Below are 17,961 nucleotides of genomic sequence, written 5' to 3' on the forward strand. Positions count from 1 at the left end.
TTTTTTCTCCTCAAAAAAAAAAAAAGTAAAAATAAAGGAGAAAGTGGATGTGACAGTCCTGTATATCACGTAAAAATCAAAAAGTGTCATTTTTCGTAGTCGTAAATAACCGATGATGGATTGCCATCGCGCCATAAATCATAACAAGGACCATTTATTTCTAAATTGACCAGCGCTTTATTATTGGCCCCGATGTATAACGCACTCAGCGGGTACATTCTGGCGAAAAATGCTGGTTGCACATAGTGAAATGACGCAGCTGGCTTCGGTAAAGAATGAAAGACGCCGAGAGATCGGACTATAAGTTGAGGGTGGGAGGAGGGGGAGGATGACGAAGCGGCAGACGGACAGGAGTGACGGTGAGTGATGGACAGGAACTGAGTCGAGGTATTAGAGAGACAAAGAGCAATGGGGGAAAAAAGAGCAGGAAAGTGCAGTGTCAAGTATCCAATATCTTTTGAGTACAGAAGAGAGAGGCGAAAATTCGATTCCACAGCTTTATCCTGTCTCCAATGATTTCCATTTACTCTTCCGTTTGATAAAAATATTCACACGTTTTTGTGATAAAGGAGGAGAAAAAGAGGAAACGATAAAGAAAAAAAAAATAGATTGATGAAAGAGTCTCCACAGAAGTCGCGCATAACGATTAATCGTTCACCTTCGCATCACTGTTTACTGATCCAAAGCGACTCGAGACGTATTAAATACCGCGTGTACAAGGCCTGACCAATAATAAACGTGCAAAAGAGAAGCAAATCCGGTGACGGGATGATGGATGAAGTCCAACGTCCGTTCGTCGAAACTGTCCACGTTGGATCGGGTGGCTAAGGACGTACACAAGAGACTGATGATCGATGCATTGGGCTCCTTAGGTAGGCTAAATCTGCAAAACTCGTTTTCCAAACCTCCTCCATCATTGATAAGAGTTGTCTTACAAACGTCAACTCTACCCTGTCCACGGCATAAGTGTACTTCACGGAAGTCATGTCTTTTGACGACAAGCAACGACGTGAAATGCGATTAATGCTTGCACAACTCGTCGAAGGAGTTTGAGATGCTGCCAAGTGGAGTTATAAAGACAAAAGAATGAAAAAGCGAAATCGAATAATCCCACTGATGGCATTACTGCATCCAGTCACCAAACGTGTGTCTGTGTTTGTCTACCCGTGTGTGTCTCCGTTTTAGTCGATAGGAGTGATAGGTTGTTGGAATATATGACTATTGAGTTGAATCGTAGCAGGTGTCACGAATCGGAAGAAGAAGCCTTGGAAATACTCGTCCACGTAGCGAGCACAGGACATATAGGAATCGCAGAGTGGGAAAGAGAGAGAGAGAGAGAGAGAGAGAGAGAGAGAGAGAGAGAGAGAGAGAGAGAGAGAGAGTGAGTGAGTGAGTGAGATAAATGTGAGATGGAGGGAAAGGGTGAGGGAGGGAGGAATGAGAGTGAAGTGACAAGAGGGAACGCCTTCATCACGATGTCCGTCAACTCTGGCTCTCCTTCCTTTCTCGTTCTCTTCTCTCAACTGGCATACCCCGACACTTCGGGCTTCTCCTTGCACTTTCCGTCACGCTGTCTTTCTACGTGTCAGTCTTCTCCGACCGACTGCCGTACAGTCGGTCTCCGTGACAACAATAATTGTCAGCGAAGTAACGTCTCTTCACGTCCTGGGGACTTCGGGCTACGACGAACGACATCAGAGAGTAGATGGATAGAGGGAGGAGAGGAAGTGGATGATGCTGGGTTACAACGGTGAAGGACGGGGAAGATAATTCAGCGTGGGTGAGTTGGAAAATGGGTGGAATTAGGGGAGAATTATCCAAGAGTATCAAATGAAGATGCGCTAGTTGTTGTTGTTAAGGAAGAAATTTGAAGGGACCGATTGGACAATACAAGATGTACTCCATCACATCTGCCAATCCTTCGGTGGATTTCTAACCAGACACGTGTCATTCCAGTTGACATGAGTTCGCCATAAAATCGATATACATTCCTAAGATGCTGTCACTCTCGAGAGCATTGCACTGAGAATCGAGAAGGTGGAGTTTATTACGGAGGCCGGGAGAGAGATACCGGTTCCTCCTAACAGCTTTACCCACTATCGTATTTGAAAGAGTATCCAACGATGCCAAAAATAGAAAGCCAGGCTGAGAGGCAACCGAGGGCCGACGCACCGATCCGTTCTAATAAATATTGTGTCAACATAAATAAGCTAGTCTTGACGGAGGCCTCAGTGGAGAGGTTTTCAGAGAGGGTGAGAGGAGCCGGAAGCGTTGAGTAAAGCAAAGAGTACACGTCTACCGAGTGACGGACGCTTGATGTACAGAACGACAGGTGCATTCACTTTAGCTCGGGGCCTTTCAGTCAAAACCTATCGTCTACTTAATTCGAGGGCTATTCGTATGTGCCTTTTGTATACACTTGAGAATCATTACTTTCTCACACACGACGAGGTGATGTAGCTTATTGTCAGACAACTTGTCTCGGACAAGCCCATACGACCCACTGCGATTGAGTTATCCTCTCTCCCTGACATGAAAACTTTTGGCTCTGAATATAGGCACTGACGAAAATCGATTGCAATTTTCGCCAACTCCTGTCACCTACGTGTGCAATCAATCAATCAGTCAGACTCCAACAGACGTTGCAGTGAAATCACAGGGAACAGAAAGTTGGAATACTAAAACCGACGTAGGAGCAGATTTATGCGACACACATGCGGCAAACCGTATAACTCACTCGATCGCCCATAATATCCTCCCCTGGAGTCTCCCAATCTCCTTTTCTCTCGCACATCTCTTCTTCATACACGTTATTACCTTCAATCCCCTTAACCCCTCCTCACTCATCCTATCGTGATGCTGCAAGCACCTTCAGCCATCAGTGAGACGGACAAACCAACACAACTCTCCATACACAATATTTATTACGTATCGGGATTATATTCTTCCAGGGATTCTCATCTCTGTAATGAGAGAACGGATTTACCCTCCCGAGAATTGCAGATATTGCTCTTGATTCAAAGCCCGACAATATGTTCCCGCCAATATTTCATAAATAGTTTCACATATATTATATAAATTTCATATATAGTGAATCGAAAAAAAAAAAATTCCTTATAATGGCATTCCCCACTTGTTTTCACTCCCTCCTCTCCTGATGATGTTCATACGTGTGTACTTCTGTGTACCATCACACAAACAGTTAACAGTAACGGGTATAACACCCGCAGACTCGGTAGCCGTAGCATTATATATCGTGAGCAGAGAGGAGAAGTAATTTATAGTTGCAATAATTTATTGGGTACCATGGGGGTTTATACTTGCCTGACGCGTAGCCATCCGTCACCGTCAGTGACGTCACCTCCCTCCGCAGCATAATGACTACCTACGTCGCCAGACTGTATATTCCAGTGGATTCTACATCATCTACTGATATTCACAACTACAGCCCAGTTATTTCGAGAATAAAATTCGATAGAATCACGGCATTTGTTTTATCTGGGGTGATTATTGGGGTGTCATAATCCTCCTGAGTGACAGTTGATGAAGAACAGATTGCCGAGGGTCCAGATTGTATCGGAGTGATGATCAATGTTTCTGATTCTCTATTGCATCTTCTCCGAGGTGAATCATAATGGGGGAAGGGGGATCTGAAAGGGACAGGACGACTGGCAAAGGGAGATGTGCCGAGTGGGACAGCACCAAGGATCCGCGTGGAAATGACATTGACGGGTGTTTGTCACTGTCCTTGGCAAATAATATCCAACGCAGGCCTCCAAGGTATAACTGTAGTCATATCCACCCACTGGCTCACCCTGCATAAACCCTATCCCACTATCTCCTATTGCTACAATAAACACAAACTGTGAAAGCGTTGAGCGGACACGATATAATGCCGACCCACTCGTGTTTACGCGATGAGAGATGGTTGTCAGCTGTACTGCCTTCTGATCGTGGCACACTTGATGACATGACGCCTGCTCTAATTGTCATGATCTGTGTACAAAGATGATGAGTGCTAATGGTGGAGACATGGCGTTTTTACTGTGGCTCGGTGCTAGTCAAAGCATGAGGTTATTTAGTGCACCAGTGGTCAAGTCTAAATTGTCAATTTTTCAAATCTTGTTACAGATTGAAATATCTCGGTGACTCGAGATTTTAGAAGTGGATGTAATTTGGACTCGATTAATTTTAAATTATTTATTAATGAATTTCTCATTGAAATCAGCTAAACGATATTTTAACTGGCGGATAATGGATATGTCGTATAATTTTTATTGAATTTTTTTCTCTGTGCAAATGATGCCCGCAACTTGTTCCTCCCTCAACAACCACGTCGGCAAGTCCAAGTGGGGTTGAACGGGGGTTGATTTCGAGAGAGAGATAAGAGAGTCGGAGGAAGGAAAATGAGAGCTGTAGAGGGGAGAGTCTAAGGCGCGGATGTCTTGGCGACAGCCGTCAATCGATTGTCAACCGGGTCAGCCAGCCAACCTAACCTGGTTATAGCATTCTCCCTCCACCTCTTCTCCCCCTCGATGCCCCAACAGGATGCACGCAACCCCTCGACCAAAGTTTACTCTAGAGCTCGGAACTTTCTCATCTTGATCTCATCCGCGACCAAGCGACTCTGAAATTACCCAAAATGCAGGGGTCCAACCAATAATTATTGATCATCGTCAGCGGATAGCGACGAGAGAAGAATCGTAATCGTGTCCTAATGTATACCTGAACGAGAAACTCTAATTATTAAAACAACGGAGGGTTGATTCAATCTTGACCCTTTTTCGGCACATCGTTTGCTTCCTGGAATTTCGTCCTAAAGTCGTAAAATTCTCGGGTTTATCATTAGACTTCTTCCGCTCATCTCGTTTATAAATCTCCGTTCTTGTCTCGCCGCGATGTTTATAGTTTCAGGGAAATATTCAGGGGATAAATGAATGGAGTGGTAATGTCTGGGGGGATAAAAATTCGGAGGACAGCCATTCTGGGAATAGCTGACCTGCGATCAATGGAGTCTGCTGTGTTGCTTAGGTATTGAGACAGATTCGGAAGGTCATTGATGATTGATCTGACGTTCAATAGCATATGCATCGCCTGAAATGGCATCACAATCAATGATTTCGTTTTGGTGTTGGATGGTGAATGAAGAAATTGTGATCATTTGGTGATGGACAAGACGTTAATAAGTTCCGGATGCTGGCTGACGAGTTGTCTCCTGAAGTGACGCGGACCATATTCCCCACCTACACACAGTTCAAATCAAATAGGGGAGTCTGATCCTGCCGTTTCCCTCGAACGTCGACCCGATATCAAGGCTGTCATGCGACAGATCAATGCCGTGAAACGACGACGACGTCTGGGGCGTCCACCGAAGCGACGTCTCTTACTCGGACGGACGCGTGGACAACTAAACCATTTGGACGGTTTCGATTCGAGTGTCCCTCAATGTCACGAAATATTAATCAACGTCTTCAACAGTGGGCGGATGCCATAGATGAGTTTACGGTTCAAACGATTAACCTGAGAGGGGTGTGTTTAGAGATCGCCGATACAAATCGATCCAACAGATCAATCGTGATGGTAGAGATGAAATTAGCGGGGAAGGTTTTCACATCGATTAAATCTATCGCCAGTGTCTACTCTTACTCCAATCATCTCGAGCAAGATATTGGAGAGAGATTACGCATCACTCGCGCGTAGGACTCAATATTATTATTTTTTTAAATTGAGTCAGACTTGAAATATACTTGAATCAAGTCTTCTCGATTGAATCACATCAAGCTTTACTATTCTTCAGGGATACTCAATCCATAATTGTGGAGTCAATTGAATTCTACCCGTCTGAAGAGTCCGACTAGAATCGAGGATTATTCCTACTGCTGAAAATATAAGGCTATCCTCGAATCGACAACTTAGGTAATATCTGTTGTCCCATCTCCAGATTCATCCGGTAAACTGAATCCTCGGTAAGGACAGAGCGAGCCCTCATTGCATATTCAGTGAAAAGCGAGGATTTTGTCTTGAAACTGCCGTACTCTCCTCGTTTTCTCGCCGTCAGTCGAAAACCTCCACCTGTCCCACCGTTCACTCTTTCGGAGGATCCTTACAGCACATTCTGCTACTGGATATCGTTCTTTGGGCACTTTATTGGTTTCCACGTGGACTACCCCTTCACTCTCGTGAGAGAGCGCACGCAAATCCATTGCAAACGACTCGACGCCGAGTTATTTGTGCTGAGATGCTTGAGACCCCCTCGAGAATTCGTCCAGCACTTCATCCCTCTCTACCATCCTCTAGCCACAGTTCTTTTTTGTACTTACGAGAACCGTTTGAGCTGTCACGTTTCCCGCTGGTGGGATAGTAGTGGCAGGGTCACCCCCTGCTTTTTCCTCACAAGAGGCGAATGCTTGCATTCCACGCGTTTTTCAGATCACCCACTTGTCGGCCCCAGTGAAAATGATAGTGCCGAGGAAAAGACGAATCAAGGCATAGGAGATGTAAATTGTCGCAAGGAATACCGTATATATGCCAAATGTATAACAATTATATGCAATACCAAATTATGCTAAAGTTAAAAAATTTTAATCAATGAATTTTCAGCGATGCAGGCCCCAGTCACTTCAGTCACTTAAAAAATTCAATAAAACCCGGGATTTTTACAGTGAGCGTCCATTGACACTCGAATGCCTTCCTTAGATTCTAAATCTGATCATGAGATTGAGATATTAAATTTGATTGAGTTTCCATCAGCTCGATAATCTAAAAAAATAATAACCCCAATCTTCCCAATTTTCCCCGAGCCTGAAAATTCCCTCCAAAATTCACCCCAATCCTCTGATTCACCTCTAAAAAAAATCTCCCAATATATCACCGGTAAATTTTCATCCCTGAAAAAATTTTAGCTTCATTTCCTAAAAATTCCCATCCATTCGTTTCAACCCTGCATCCATCAATACTCTCGGTGATATTCGTACGATTTCTAAAATCAATAACCGACCTCAAAATACATTTCTCAGGTTCATTTATTTGACGATGGTTGAAGGAAATCGGCGCTCAACGTGAATTAGAAGGGGTCAAAACTATACGAAACAGGGTGGAGCAGCACTGGGAGCACCAAGAGAACGACCAGCGAGAGAGAAGGTGGAAAGGGGTGGAAGGGGGGTTGTTTCATCTGTCACCTGCAGACACCGCCTTCCTTTCCGTCATCGTCCCTCTCTCATTCGTCTGACCCGTGTGTTCTCTCCCCCTCTCTTCCACCCCCTCTCACCCCCTTCCTTTAGCCCCTTTAATAATAACAACAATGGGAGCTTGGACCAACGACGGACGCTGGGTTGCTTGGCGTCGCGGCATGTGCCAGGACGATGGGTGAGTGAAAAAGAGAGATGAGAGAGATGAGAGAGAGGAGTGAGAGGAGGAAAAGTGAGGGGGGGAATGAGAGGGAATGAGAGGGAATGAGAGGGAATGAGAGGGAATGAGAGGTTGGACGGAACGGGTCACAAGACGGCCGTGTCACGTCCGCTTGCAGCCTCAACCCATTCTCGACAGGTTTCACCCTCATTGTCTCTCTCACTCTCTCTCACTAGTGTTTGAGTACTGGAGCTCCTCGTTCTCCATCCACCAACTCGTACCTTTTACTACGTCTGTATGTCCGTCCGCCTTGTCTCTACCGCTGGACCCTTATTACACGTCGCACGGGTCAACTTCATCAGAACGATGTCGTGCTACACCTACAACGCCAGGCCAACATTAACATACCACTGGGTGGAGTCAGTGTATTTCTAGGGGTTTGTGTGGTAGTTTTGACGGGGGCTGGGTGCCAATGGCTTTCAATTAAAACTCGGTGAGGAAGGGTGGGGAGGGTAAATCTGGGATTGTTCGGGACTCGGGAGACATCGGTCTTACTCAGGTGGTTTTTTTTTTTATTATTATTATTTGAGGGTTGCCAGGGGAGAAAGATTTGAGATTCTAGAAATTGTCTATTCATGTTGACTTTGGAAAAAATCGTTGTCGAGCATGACAGATTTTAATTAGATAATGACGAAAGTGCTCTCCCGATTTTACCGACAAAAAATTTCTCCACTCGACCACCAAAACTCTTCACACGTGATAAGATTTAATTTCTGCCCCCATTTCCAAACTCATTTAGCCATTGTTTGATTGTTAAAAAGGGCAGTTTATTGTTCATATTCAAGCCCCCGTCGTTTTATATTAAATCGATTAAACTCATCAGCACGTGAATTGTACATGAAAGCAACACATGAAACAAAGTTCTGTACATTCCTCCCTCCACCTCCCAACAATCATGACGCCAACAGGATGGTTTGAATTATTTTTTCATGAGCCACTGTGATTTTAACGAGTCAACGCTATACGCCTCCAGGGTTAATACAACCTATTTGGTTTGTGTATGCACGGGAAACGAGGTAGCAGAGGGATGAGAAGGGGGTAAAATTCACCCCGCGTAATTTCATTTGATTTCATAACTTTACCGAGAGTCGGACAAACCAAAAGCCCCCTTTTTGCACCCTTTTAGTGATGATTTTACAAAGGGCAGGAGAATTGAACAGTTAGTGTTTGCATTTTCATGGAGTCTGCATTGCCCTCCGGGTCGATCGTTTTAACCCGCTCCCTCCCCCTCCATCTCATCCACCGCCCACCCCTCATCGCCCTCATTACCCTCTTTTATGCATATACACATTGCTCGTAATGATCAGTCATAACGAGTGTCCTCATCGTGTCAAATTATTCCTCGATAATGAACCGAGTTAAACTCTACACGCTTTCTATCAATTGAATGTTATGGACAGTGTATGATGGTATGAATATTCCCAGAGTGAATAACTTTTTGCATTATTATTTTTCCATGCGACTCACGGGCAATGCGTTTGCTTCTGCGATGATTCAATGCTTACCTGCAACAGACAAGGAGAGAAAATATTGAAATATCGGCTGAGTGATTTAGTGGGTGAAGGCTTTTTGGAAAATTTTTAATTAAATTTGTCATCCTGTAATTATAGCCTTGGGCTTTTAAATCTCAATCAAATAAAACCTGATAAAAATAAAATCCAACCTCAGACTCAAATCACGAATTGAATTCTTCACCTGCGATTCCACATCATCAATTCGTCCATTAATTGAATAATATATGATTCCGTAATCTGCATAATGCATGCACCGCAGGATATATGAAAGCATTGATAACACAAAAAAGAAGAGAAGATATGTTCCATGCATTTTCATCACTCTGATATCAAGTGGAAGCCCAAGTCAGAGTCGAGTCGAATCTTAATTAAACACAACACGAAAAATGAGGATTCAAAATGGCAAAATGTAAAAAGCATGAAAAAAATATTATTGATCAATGCAATAATGATTTTGCGCCGATAGTTACGAACGAAATGAAGAGACAGATAAAAGTGGCTAAATAAATCAGTGAAAATTACAGCTGGCTAATAGGTTGTACGCAGGTGCTTACGCGAGCCTTCGCCAGATTTACAAGATTCTCCCGGAAGCCGATTATAGCAGATTTCAAATAAGAAAATCGTGAGGGATTTGGGGGTGAGGGGGGAGGAGGGGGTCACAAGATGCGATCGTTTATTAATTCCTTATCGTTCGGGCGAACCCTTGTCGAATAAACAAGTGGATATGGTCGTGTGTAAATAAGCAAGTGAATCGGACGAGAGGTGAGAGAGGAGAGTATAACGTACACCGGAGGAGAGAGTGTGCGAGACTAACGAGGGGAGGCAACGGCCGAGTTCATTAGCAATAACCGGGCAAGGCTCTGAACGATAATTAACTTGGTCTCGGCCGCGGCCTCGGCTTTTGCCTTCTACATAACAACGGGTGAAGGGGGAGTGGTGGAATTCACGGGTGAAATGACGGAGCTCACAGTCACCCGTCATTTCTACGCGGAATTCCGTGGAGAAATATTTGTCTCCCTCGGAGATCCTCTTCACTTTTTTTTAAGATTTTTTTTCGAATTCGCAGTGGCCGAGAGAAATGTTCAATAAAAATTATGAAACTCACATGCATTCAAATTGTGGAATTTTTACTCCGATTTGTCGTCTTATTTACTATATTTCATGAATATTTTTATCGTTATTCAGGATGAAATGATCCACGGGATGGGAAACAATGATCCAACAATTTTTCCAGGAATTGAAAATTTTTATGGCAATTTTAATTTCCCCGATGTTTCTTCACGCAATTAACAAATGCAAACAGGTAACAATATTTACAAGGTTGTAACCATAATGCATCGTTTGTATAAACTTCAGCCCTCGGGCATTTACATATATATTTTGCACAGAGTTTGCGAATTTGTTTTATTCCCCATGTGTCTGCTAAAAGTGAAAATATTTGTCGGGCGATAATCAGGGAAATTCAAAGGATTTTTATCCACGAGTCAAAAATACGATATGAAAAAATAATTTCTGGCATTCATGTACCTTTTACAATCTAGTGGAAATTAATGGATTTATTTTCTCTTAGATTGCACGATGCCCGTTAATATAATAGAGTGCGTGTTTAGGTGAGGGGTAGATTATTGGCTGCATTATCGTTGGTTGTTGTAGTTTATTTATATTTTTACAGTCCTCTCCACTTCATTATTGTTTCACATATAGCTGGTGGGCCTGCATACTTGGGTTTTTTACCACCCAAAAGGTAATCCAATCGTGTTCGCTGATTGAATTATTAATTGGATGACGCGAATGGTCGGGGTCACACGCGTATATTTCTCCATCTCTCTCAACCAATTACCGACTCCTCTGGTCAAGCTGGGTCACGTCGCACTGTGTCCCACCGTTTCAGTTTTATTTCATTTTTCGGTTCATGTTTAAATAATAAAAATTGTTTCGATGAAATAAAAGTACTGATGCGTTATATTGACTCGCCCGCGTTGAGGTAATTTAGGATATTGAATTTAAAAATCGCGGGGGGATTTATTATGCGAGTGGGGGACACGATAAATTGTACGGGTGTGCCGTAAATAATCAAGCGAGGGGAGGGAAATTAAACGAATTTCCAAACCGATGAAATGGCGGGCCTTTTTTTTTTATCTTCGTCGGTCAATGATATTTGGACAATTGGACGCGGGGCGGGAAATAAATTTATTTATTTATTTGAAATGAGTAAGTGTATTTATTATCAGTGGATTAATTTGTCAAAGTACATTCCTAGAAATTTTCCAGTGGCTAAATAACTCAATGACTTCCCCGGAATTTTTCCGATAGGATTGGATGAAAATTTTTCTAGAGCGCATCAATTGAATGGTTTATGTGATGGACTAACCCCTTTTTTTTACTCATAAATGATTCAAAGGTTGATGTATAAAGATGAAATAATGAGTGTCGCTGAATGCAAATAAATATGGTCCATCGAGTTCACCTTGAATCTCGAGACATCTCCGATCGAGAAATATGATCGACGCAGTGACCAAACGAGTTAAGTGGACATATGTCGCGCACGTCTCGGTTTAACTAGTGACGCGCCTGAAAAATACTCACCAACAGAAAATGGGAAGACGAGACGATGTAGAAGTGAAATGAGAAGAAAGTGTACGAAGTGCATATGGTAGAGAATCGTTGTGGATGAGACAGAAATGAGGTACTGTATACGGTCCGAATAACTTGGAAAGTGTCAGAACGATAATCTGACGCTGGCAACATGATGGACAGGACAGACAGTTCACTCAACCTTCTCTCCTCCGGCCATCGCTGCATCTTCCACTCACTCCGGAAAACACGAAGAAAAAGAAATGGAGTGGTGGAGGGATCGGAGTAAAAAATTATGAGGATGAAAGGACAACTGGGAGGATGAGAGTGGATGCAATTACGCTGTTTTGCCAGGGGGGAGACAAGGATTTTGGATGAGGATTTTTTTTACTGCTAACTCGTGAAATATCCTCCACTGAAAAAATTATATATTTTTACCGAAATTCCCCTCAGTCTAATTTCGAGAAGACGAGACGAATACGGGTGGAAAATTACATTCGGAAATTTTTATTTTAAGAACTCGAAATTTTTTACCAGTTTTGGATAAGTCAACGTAAAATTTCTGCCGACTTCTTCATTGATGTGTTTTGATGAAATTTTAAATCAGAGCTCATTACAAAAAAAATTCAATTATACTGACTTTTTATAAATAAATGATAACTCGCTGGAATAATTTAATCTCGGATTAAATGAAAATCTCGATCACTGAGGATTTGGATGCAACAGATACTGAAAATTGCCAAAAAAAAATTACCATTGAAGGGAAATCATGGATTTTGTCCTGCGGGTTTCGATCTGACCTGTCGAATGCTATAAAAACGCCGGGACATGAAAGGAGGGATGAAAAAAATGGAAAAACTCTGGGATTCCGGAGAAAATAAAAACGATCAGTGCGAGCAATTCAATTTTCGGATCTCATCGGTGATTGAATAAATAAACTGATATACAGGAGAATGAATATCAACAAATTTACACTCCGAGCACTCAACTTTTTCCCAACTATTTTCATATTCACGGCAACAGGTTAGTTGCCACGTCACTACAAGAAAATGTGACACATTTTGGTCCGCGGAGGAATGAAAAGCCCGAGACAGCCTCAGACAACTAATATTTTCGTTCTTTTGTTGCGTTTCGTGGCAATTCGCCTGCTCTCCACGTTCGCAACAAATTTTCGGGCTAATTATTCTTTGGGAAGAAGAGAGACAGGGAGAAAGGAGGTAGATAGAGCTGTGACATCGGTGGATTAAAATGCCGCGAGTCGAGAATCGAGGAGAGTATTCCCACCGAAAAGGGACATGTCAACCCGCGGGGGCTTTGTACATAACAATACTTGGGTATTTCTTCTCCATTAAACAACAAAACATTTTGTTGCGTTTCGCACGTATTTTTTTTTTTTCGTGGCATTACGCCCATTACGGGCTGCTTCATTATGCCTAGTAATCCTAGGAATGTCATTTCAATGTTTCAAAAATATAAATGAAGAAGAGGTAAGCATAAATTCAGGATGGGGAGAAAAGTACAATAAAAATTACTGAAAAATTGGAGGACTTCAATCCAAGGTGACAGTGATTTCACCAATGAATAATCCATCGAAAAAATTCGCCGAGTAATTCCAGATAAAAATGTTTTTTTTTTCATAAATTATTCGGTAATTTTAACGCACAATATATAGCATGGATTACATAATGTATTTGTTCATGGAATTCACTCTCAAATGGGTAGAAATATTTGCAATCTTCAAATTTGTATTTCTCATCCGTAAACTTGATTATCAGCCAATTAAATGGGCATAATCCCGTCATTTTTTTCCCACAAATAACCCCAATAAAAAAATCCTTTAAACTTTATTGTTATTACCCCTGATATTTGAATGGAATTCACAAATACCACGTATTGGGTGTGTAGCCACATTTTGGCTCCCTCATTGAGCAAAGATTCGAGCATCCTGAATACATAAAAACCGCCTCATGGTATAAGGTGAAAGATGAAGGGACGAGTGTCGGTGGGCCATTTGGTTGCATTTTACGGCGGCATTAAGCTTCTCTTAAATGACGCACGTAAAGTGCTCTCTCTCCACTACTAACCTCACGGCGCCCACCAGTGGCCCAGGGCATTCTGCATTGCACAACTACCTTCTTTTCGATGGGACAACGTAAATCCAGGATCATATCAAAATTATGCAATAATCCATTTACTCCTGCGACAAATTCTCAATAGATAAGAGAATGAGATTCTCAAATGATAATTAAGTCTCAAACCGATAATTGTCAGACAAGAAAAGAATCGATTCAGCCCAACGAAAAAGGATTGACCATGAAAAAATGTGTATATATCAGTGCGGGGTCATGCGTATGACACGATTTAAAAAAAGAAGAATCCCGTAGAATCGTACGAAGGGGAAGAGCGCAAGGTGCCCCCAGGTAAAACTCACAACCACAAATAACTGAAAAAAAAAAATGAGTACAGACTGTAGTCGCATGTAGAGAAGGCGAATATTGGCGCACGTCTAAATGAATCTTTCCCCCCCATAACTGAATACTGTCCCTCTGGCGAATCTGCTGCTTTGATTTCAAAGAGGATCAGCTACCATAGGAATATTCATTTAAATATCTGTCAATACGAAAATCCGACGGGAGAGAAGAGAGAGAGAGTAGTCGTGCAAACGTCGACTGGCCGGAGGCGGACTTACGTTAAATTCTCTTCAATTGTATTTGTGTTATTTTACATGTATGTGTGGATGGGGTATGAGGGGGTGGTACGTATGTAGCGACACATTTCCACCCCCTCAGTAACTCGACAAACTCCTGTCTGATCTATCCTGCAGGTACCATGACCCCTCACTACCTTTTGTGCTCTCGAATAATCGGCGTCGTGTCCGGTGTTTCCTCCATCTTTTGTACGGTGATTCCTCTTTTTACCCTATCTTTCTTTTCTCTGTTCTATATACCGTTGTACCCAATAGTGAATTCGATGCCACACGCTATCTCGCGAGATTGGATGGACGGCGATGGGTGGAGGGAGATCATCAAACGATTCGTTTAATGAGAACAAATAGATGAAGAAATTGGAGACTTTATTGAATGCTTTATGGTGTGTCATTTATTCTTCGTTTATATTGATAGATCATTTATGTGAGTGGATATATTGCGCGTTGTATCATACACTCGGCTGAATTACGCCTCTCAACCCAATAAATTCTTTTATTCATTGTTTTATTTCTTTAAATATTTCTTTGAATTAATCCAACAACTTAGGTACAATTTATTTACAAAGTGATGCAATTATTTTTCAATTTCGTGGAGCGTAATTTTTTTTTGTTATTTAATTGATAGAATATTCAAATGAATTTTATTCAATTTATAAATAAATTACTTCGACATATTACATGCTGGGAGAAATACTAAACATTTCGTCATCTCCGCGTCAATTCCTCAGAAAAGATAACGAAATCGATGAAAAAAAAGGAGAAAGAGAAAAAAAACATCAACTAGCATACAGCACGCAATACATTCAACCCTCTGTACATATTTCCCCCGAACTGACGCCATATTCCTTTGGTGTCACATTGAAAACCGGGTTTCTGACGTGTCACTGATAAAACATCAGACTAGATATAGACGAGACATTTTCTGATGCTACGACTAGACGTACAGGCCATCTCGGGTAAAAAGGAATAACAGTTCCGGGGGGAGGAGAGTTGTTGTTTTGTTGTCATGTCGTGCAATAACAATTGACTAGAACTATTCTTCGTGCGATTCAGAGGTTTTGGGTTTTGGGTTCTTTGGGGTGATTCATTGAATTTTTTTTTCTTTTGGCAATATTTACCGGTAGCGTTATCGCCGCGTTGCTGCGGCCACCGGAAGGAGGGCCTTGGCTGTTGCTTGCTGCGCATATCTTCCGTCCGGCGCGGCGAGTTGGCCGCTTGCTTTTTGAACGATTGGAGACCACTACTTACCTGAAATTCACAAGAGAAATAAATCAGTAATACCGCTAAGCCACAATATCACCATCCATTCACTCATCAATTATAAATAAAAATTACTGCATTATATCTGCACTGCGTAGAAACGACAATGTACTATTTAGCGAGTCAGCTGGGAATTCGTATCCCAGGGTATCAATAAATATATTTTTCTTTCGTCATCATCGAAGATATTGAAAATAATGTTCTTTTCTATTTGTCTAGGGGTGGCACGTGTAAGAGGAAAGCACATCGCCAATGCCAGTGTACAGTCGTATATCTCCCAAGCCCTTATTCCCGCCCCTTCGGAAAACGGCCGCCTTTGTTTCAGATATTTATGAGCCGTTTTAATTCGCGCCCAACGTGAACCCCCCCTTTCTCCCCCGTTTGCACTACACTCTCGACACGAGAGAGACTATTCCAAAAGTAAAGCCCGTGGATGCAGAGAGAGGTGGAAAGCAAAAGGGGGAATAATGGGAATAAGGGCGCACCGATAAAACGATATACTACCCCCTCAACACCCTCCCCAGTCGTTCTTTTCCTTCTCACATACGTATTTTCGCGTACCAACACCATACCAGGGAGCGATCTTCCAAGCGCAAACAAACTCACATGAGCTCGTATATCTCCCTCTTCAATGGCCATGACGCATACCATCAGAAGGTGCTAGGGAGAGGCAACCCGCACTCAATTTTCATGACTTGAATCGTAATAACAGTATTGAAAAAAATTTTGCCGAACGAATTTCTCGGAATATTGTGCTGCATTCGATTTTTCACCCTTTAAAAAAATCGAGATGTAACGAAAAGTTTCAGCAGGTAGCGCAAAGCAATACATACAAGTATCATAAATATCTGACTCGCAAGTATATTCCGTAAGGTAAGGACTCACCTACCAAAAGGTAAAGTTATACTCGTGGTAGCTGTGGATGTATAAGTGAGTTGAGTGTGCGATGAGTCCCGGCTATCTGTCGCCTCGCCAATCCCCTGTGCCTTCTCCATACCTTCCCCTCGATCCCCGACCGCCCCCTACGGCTCACCACCCACCCACCCACCTCGTGAACGAGTGGAGTCACTGGGTGCACTCACCGTTCTTCTTTAACGTGTACATCCCGACGCCATCCCGAGTTTTAACAGTAACCGTACGTCACCCTGACGGCCTTCTGTCGGTCTTTTTACCCCCCTCCCCCCTCCTTTTCCCCTTGTACAAAGTATGTGTGTGTGTGTAACTATAGCCACCTATATCTTTGTCTCTTCGCCTAGAACACCCTCGCCACGCTCTCTCCTTAACAGCCTTCACTCTCTAAAAGCCCTGGGTGTGATCTATGGCGGGACGTTGCGTCACTCTGGGAACAGATGCAGAGATCGTATATTACCAGCGCCATATCTAGAGGAGAAAGAGGGGAAAAGGTATATATGACCCCTCGGGGGAGAGGGGGATAAAACAGGAAAGAAGGAGTGCAAGTGGAGAAGAGAGAGAGAGTGGAAAAGCGGAGTTTTGGTTGGTGACGTTCAGAAGAATGGCCAACGACACAAATCACTCTCTTGGTCTTTGTCATGGGTTGAGGATAAAGGCTGAGGGAGAAACCTAGCGGCTGGTTTTTCCGGATGCTCAAGTTTAGTTTGATTTTCTCCTTTTGACGAATTGTTGGGTTACAGTGGACATGATCAATTGGGGTTTTGTCGGTTTTTAGGAGTTAATCTCGTGGCGCGAAATATGCAACGGAAGGTGCGCAGTTCGTCATTGCGCTTGCTGGGTGTCCTTGAAATTGTATTTGATACAGGTATGGAGGGGTAGATACGGGAGGGTGGAGAAAAATAATTTTTTTTATTTTGAGAAAGGTGATAAGTTGGAATGATGCAGGAATGTAGGGACAGCGATATAGAAATAATTTGTGACACCGAGATACTGAAGCTGAGGTGGAGTTAGGCATTTATTTAAGTGGTCCATTCGTTTTGAAATCCGAGAAGGAACTGACTCAACGAGGCGCCAAGTGCCGTAGCATAAACTGACATTATACTAAGAAATATCTACATCCACATTCACAGCTTCCGTGTCCCAACTTGATATCAATTGAATTAATCAATTTTGCTCTGCTCTTATATTAGATTATTTCGATTCCTATTATATACAATGAGATGACCAATGAAAAATATGGCTCTAGAAAATTCCATATCTCAAGCTAACGATATTCACTTATATCCCTGAGAGTTCAGTAAAAGGATCGATTTATTTCGAGTGACACTGGGACAATTCTCTTGGCAAAACGAGTGTTGTTGCTCATCTGTCTGTAAGAAGCCGTGAAAATTTTCACTCTCGCTGAGAGAGTTTATAAAAGACAGGAAAGCAAACTTGCAAGTGTAATTTGTGCTTGTTGAAACATTAACCAGCTGTCTCTGTGAGTATAGGAGGAGTGGTGAAGGGGGAGGACGGGGGGTGAGAGCTGCGGAGGGGAGACGGAGGGGTGGCAGAAGACGACAGATATGAAAGAGAGCAGAGGGGGTT

General features: G+C 42.6%; 1 protein-coding gene across 2 annotated transcripts in view; it reads right to left on the reverse strand.

The window, feature by feature from the left end:
• The window catches only part of tio (tiptop), a 73,025-nt gene that overhangs the window by 11,607 nt on the left and 43,457 nt on the right, over positions 1-17,961 (reverse strand). For both annotated transcript variants that reach the window (XM_011311256.1, XM_011311255.1), the window contains exon 2: positions 15,321-15,450. In XM_011311256.1, the coding sequence (XP_011309558.1) occupies positions 15,321-15,387 (67 nt within the window). In that variant the 5' untranslated portion in view covers positions 15,388-15,450. The remainder of the gene's footprint in view (positions 1-15,320; positions 15,451-17,961) is intronic.

This window comes from Fopius arisanus, unplaced genomic scaffold (assembly GCF_000806365.1).
Source record: "Fopius arisanus strain USDA-PBARC FA_bdor unplaced genomic scaffold, ASM80636v1 scaffold00086, whole genome shotgun sequence".
NCBI classification, from domain to species: Eukaryota; Metazoa; Arthropoda; class Insecta; order Hymenoptera; family Braconidae; genus Fopius; species Fopius arisanus.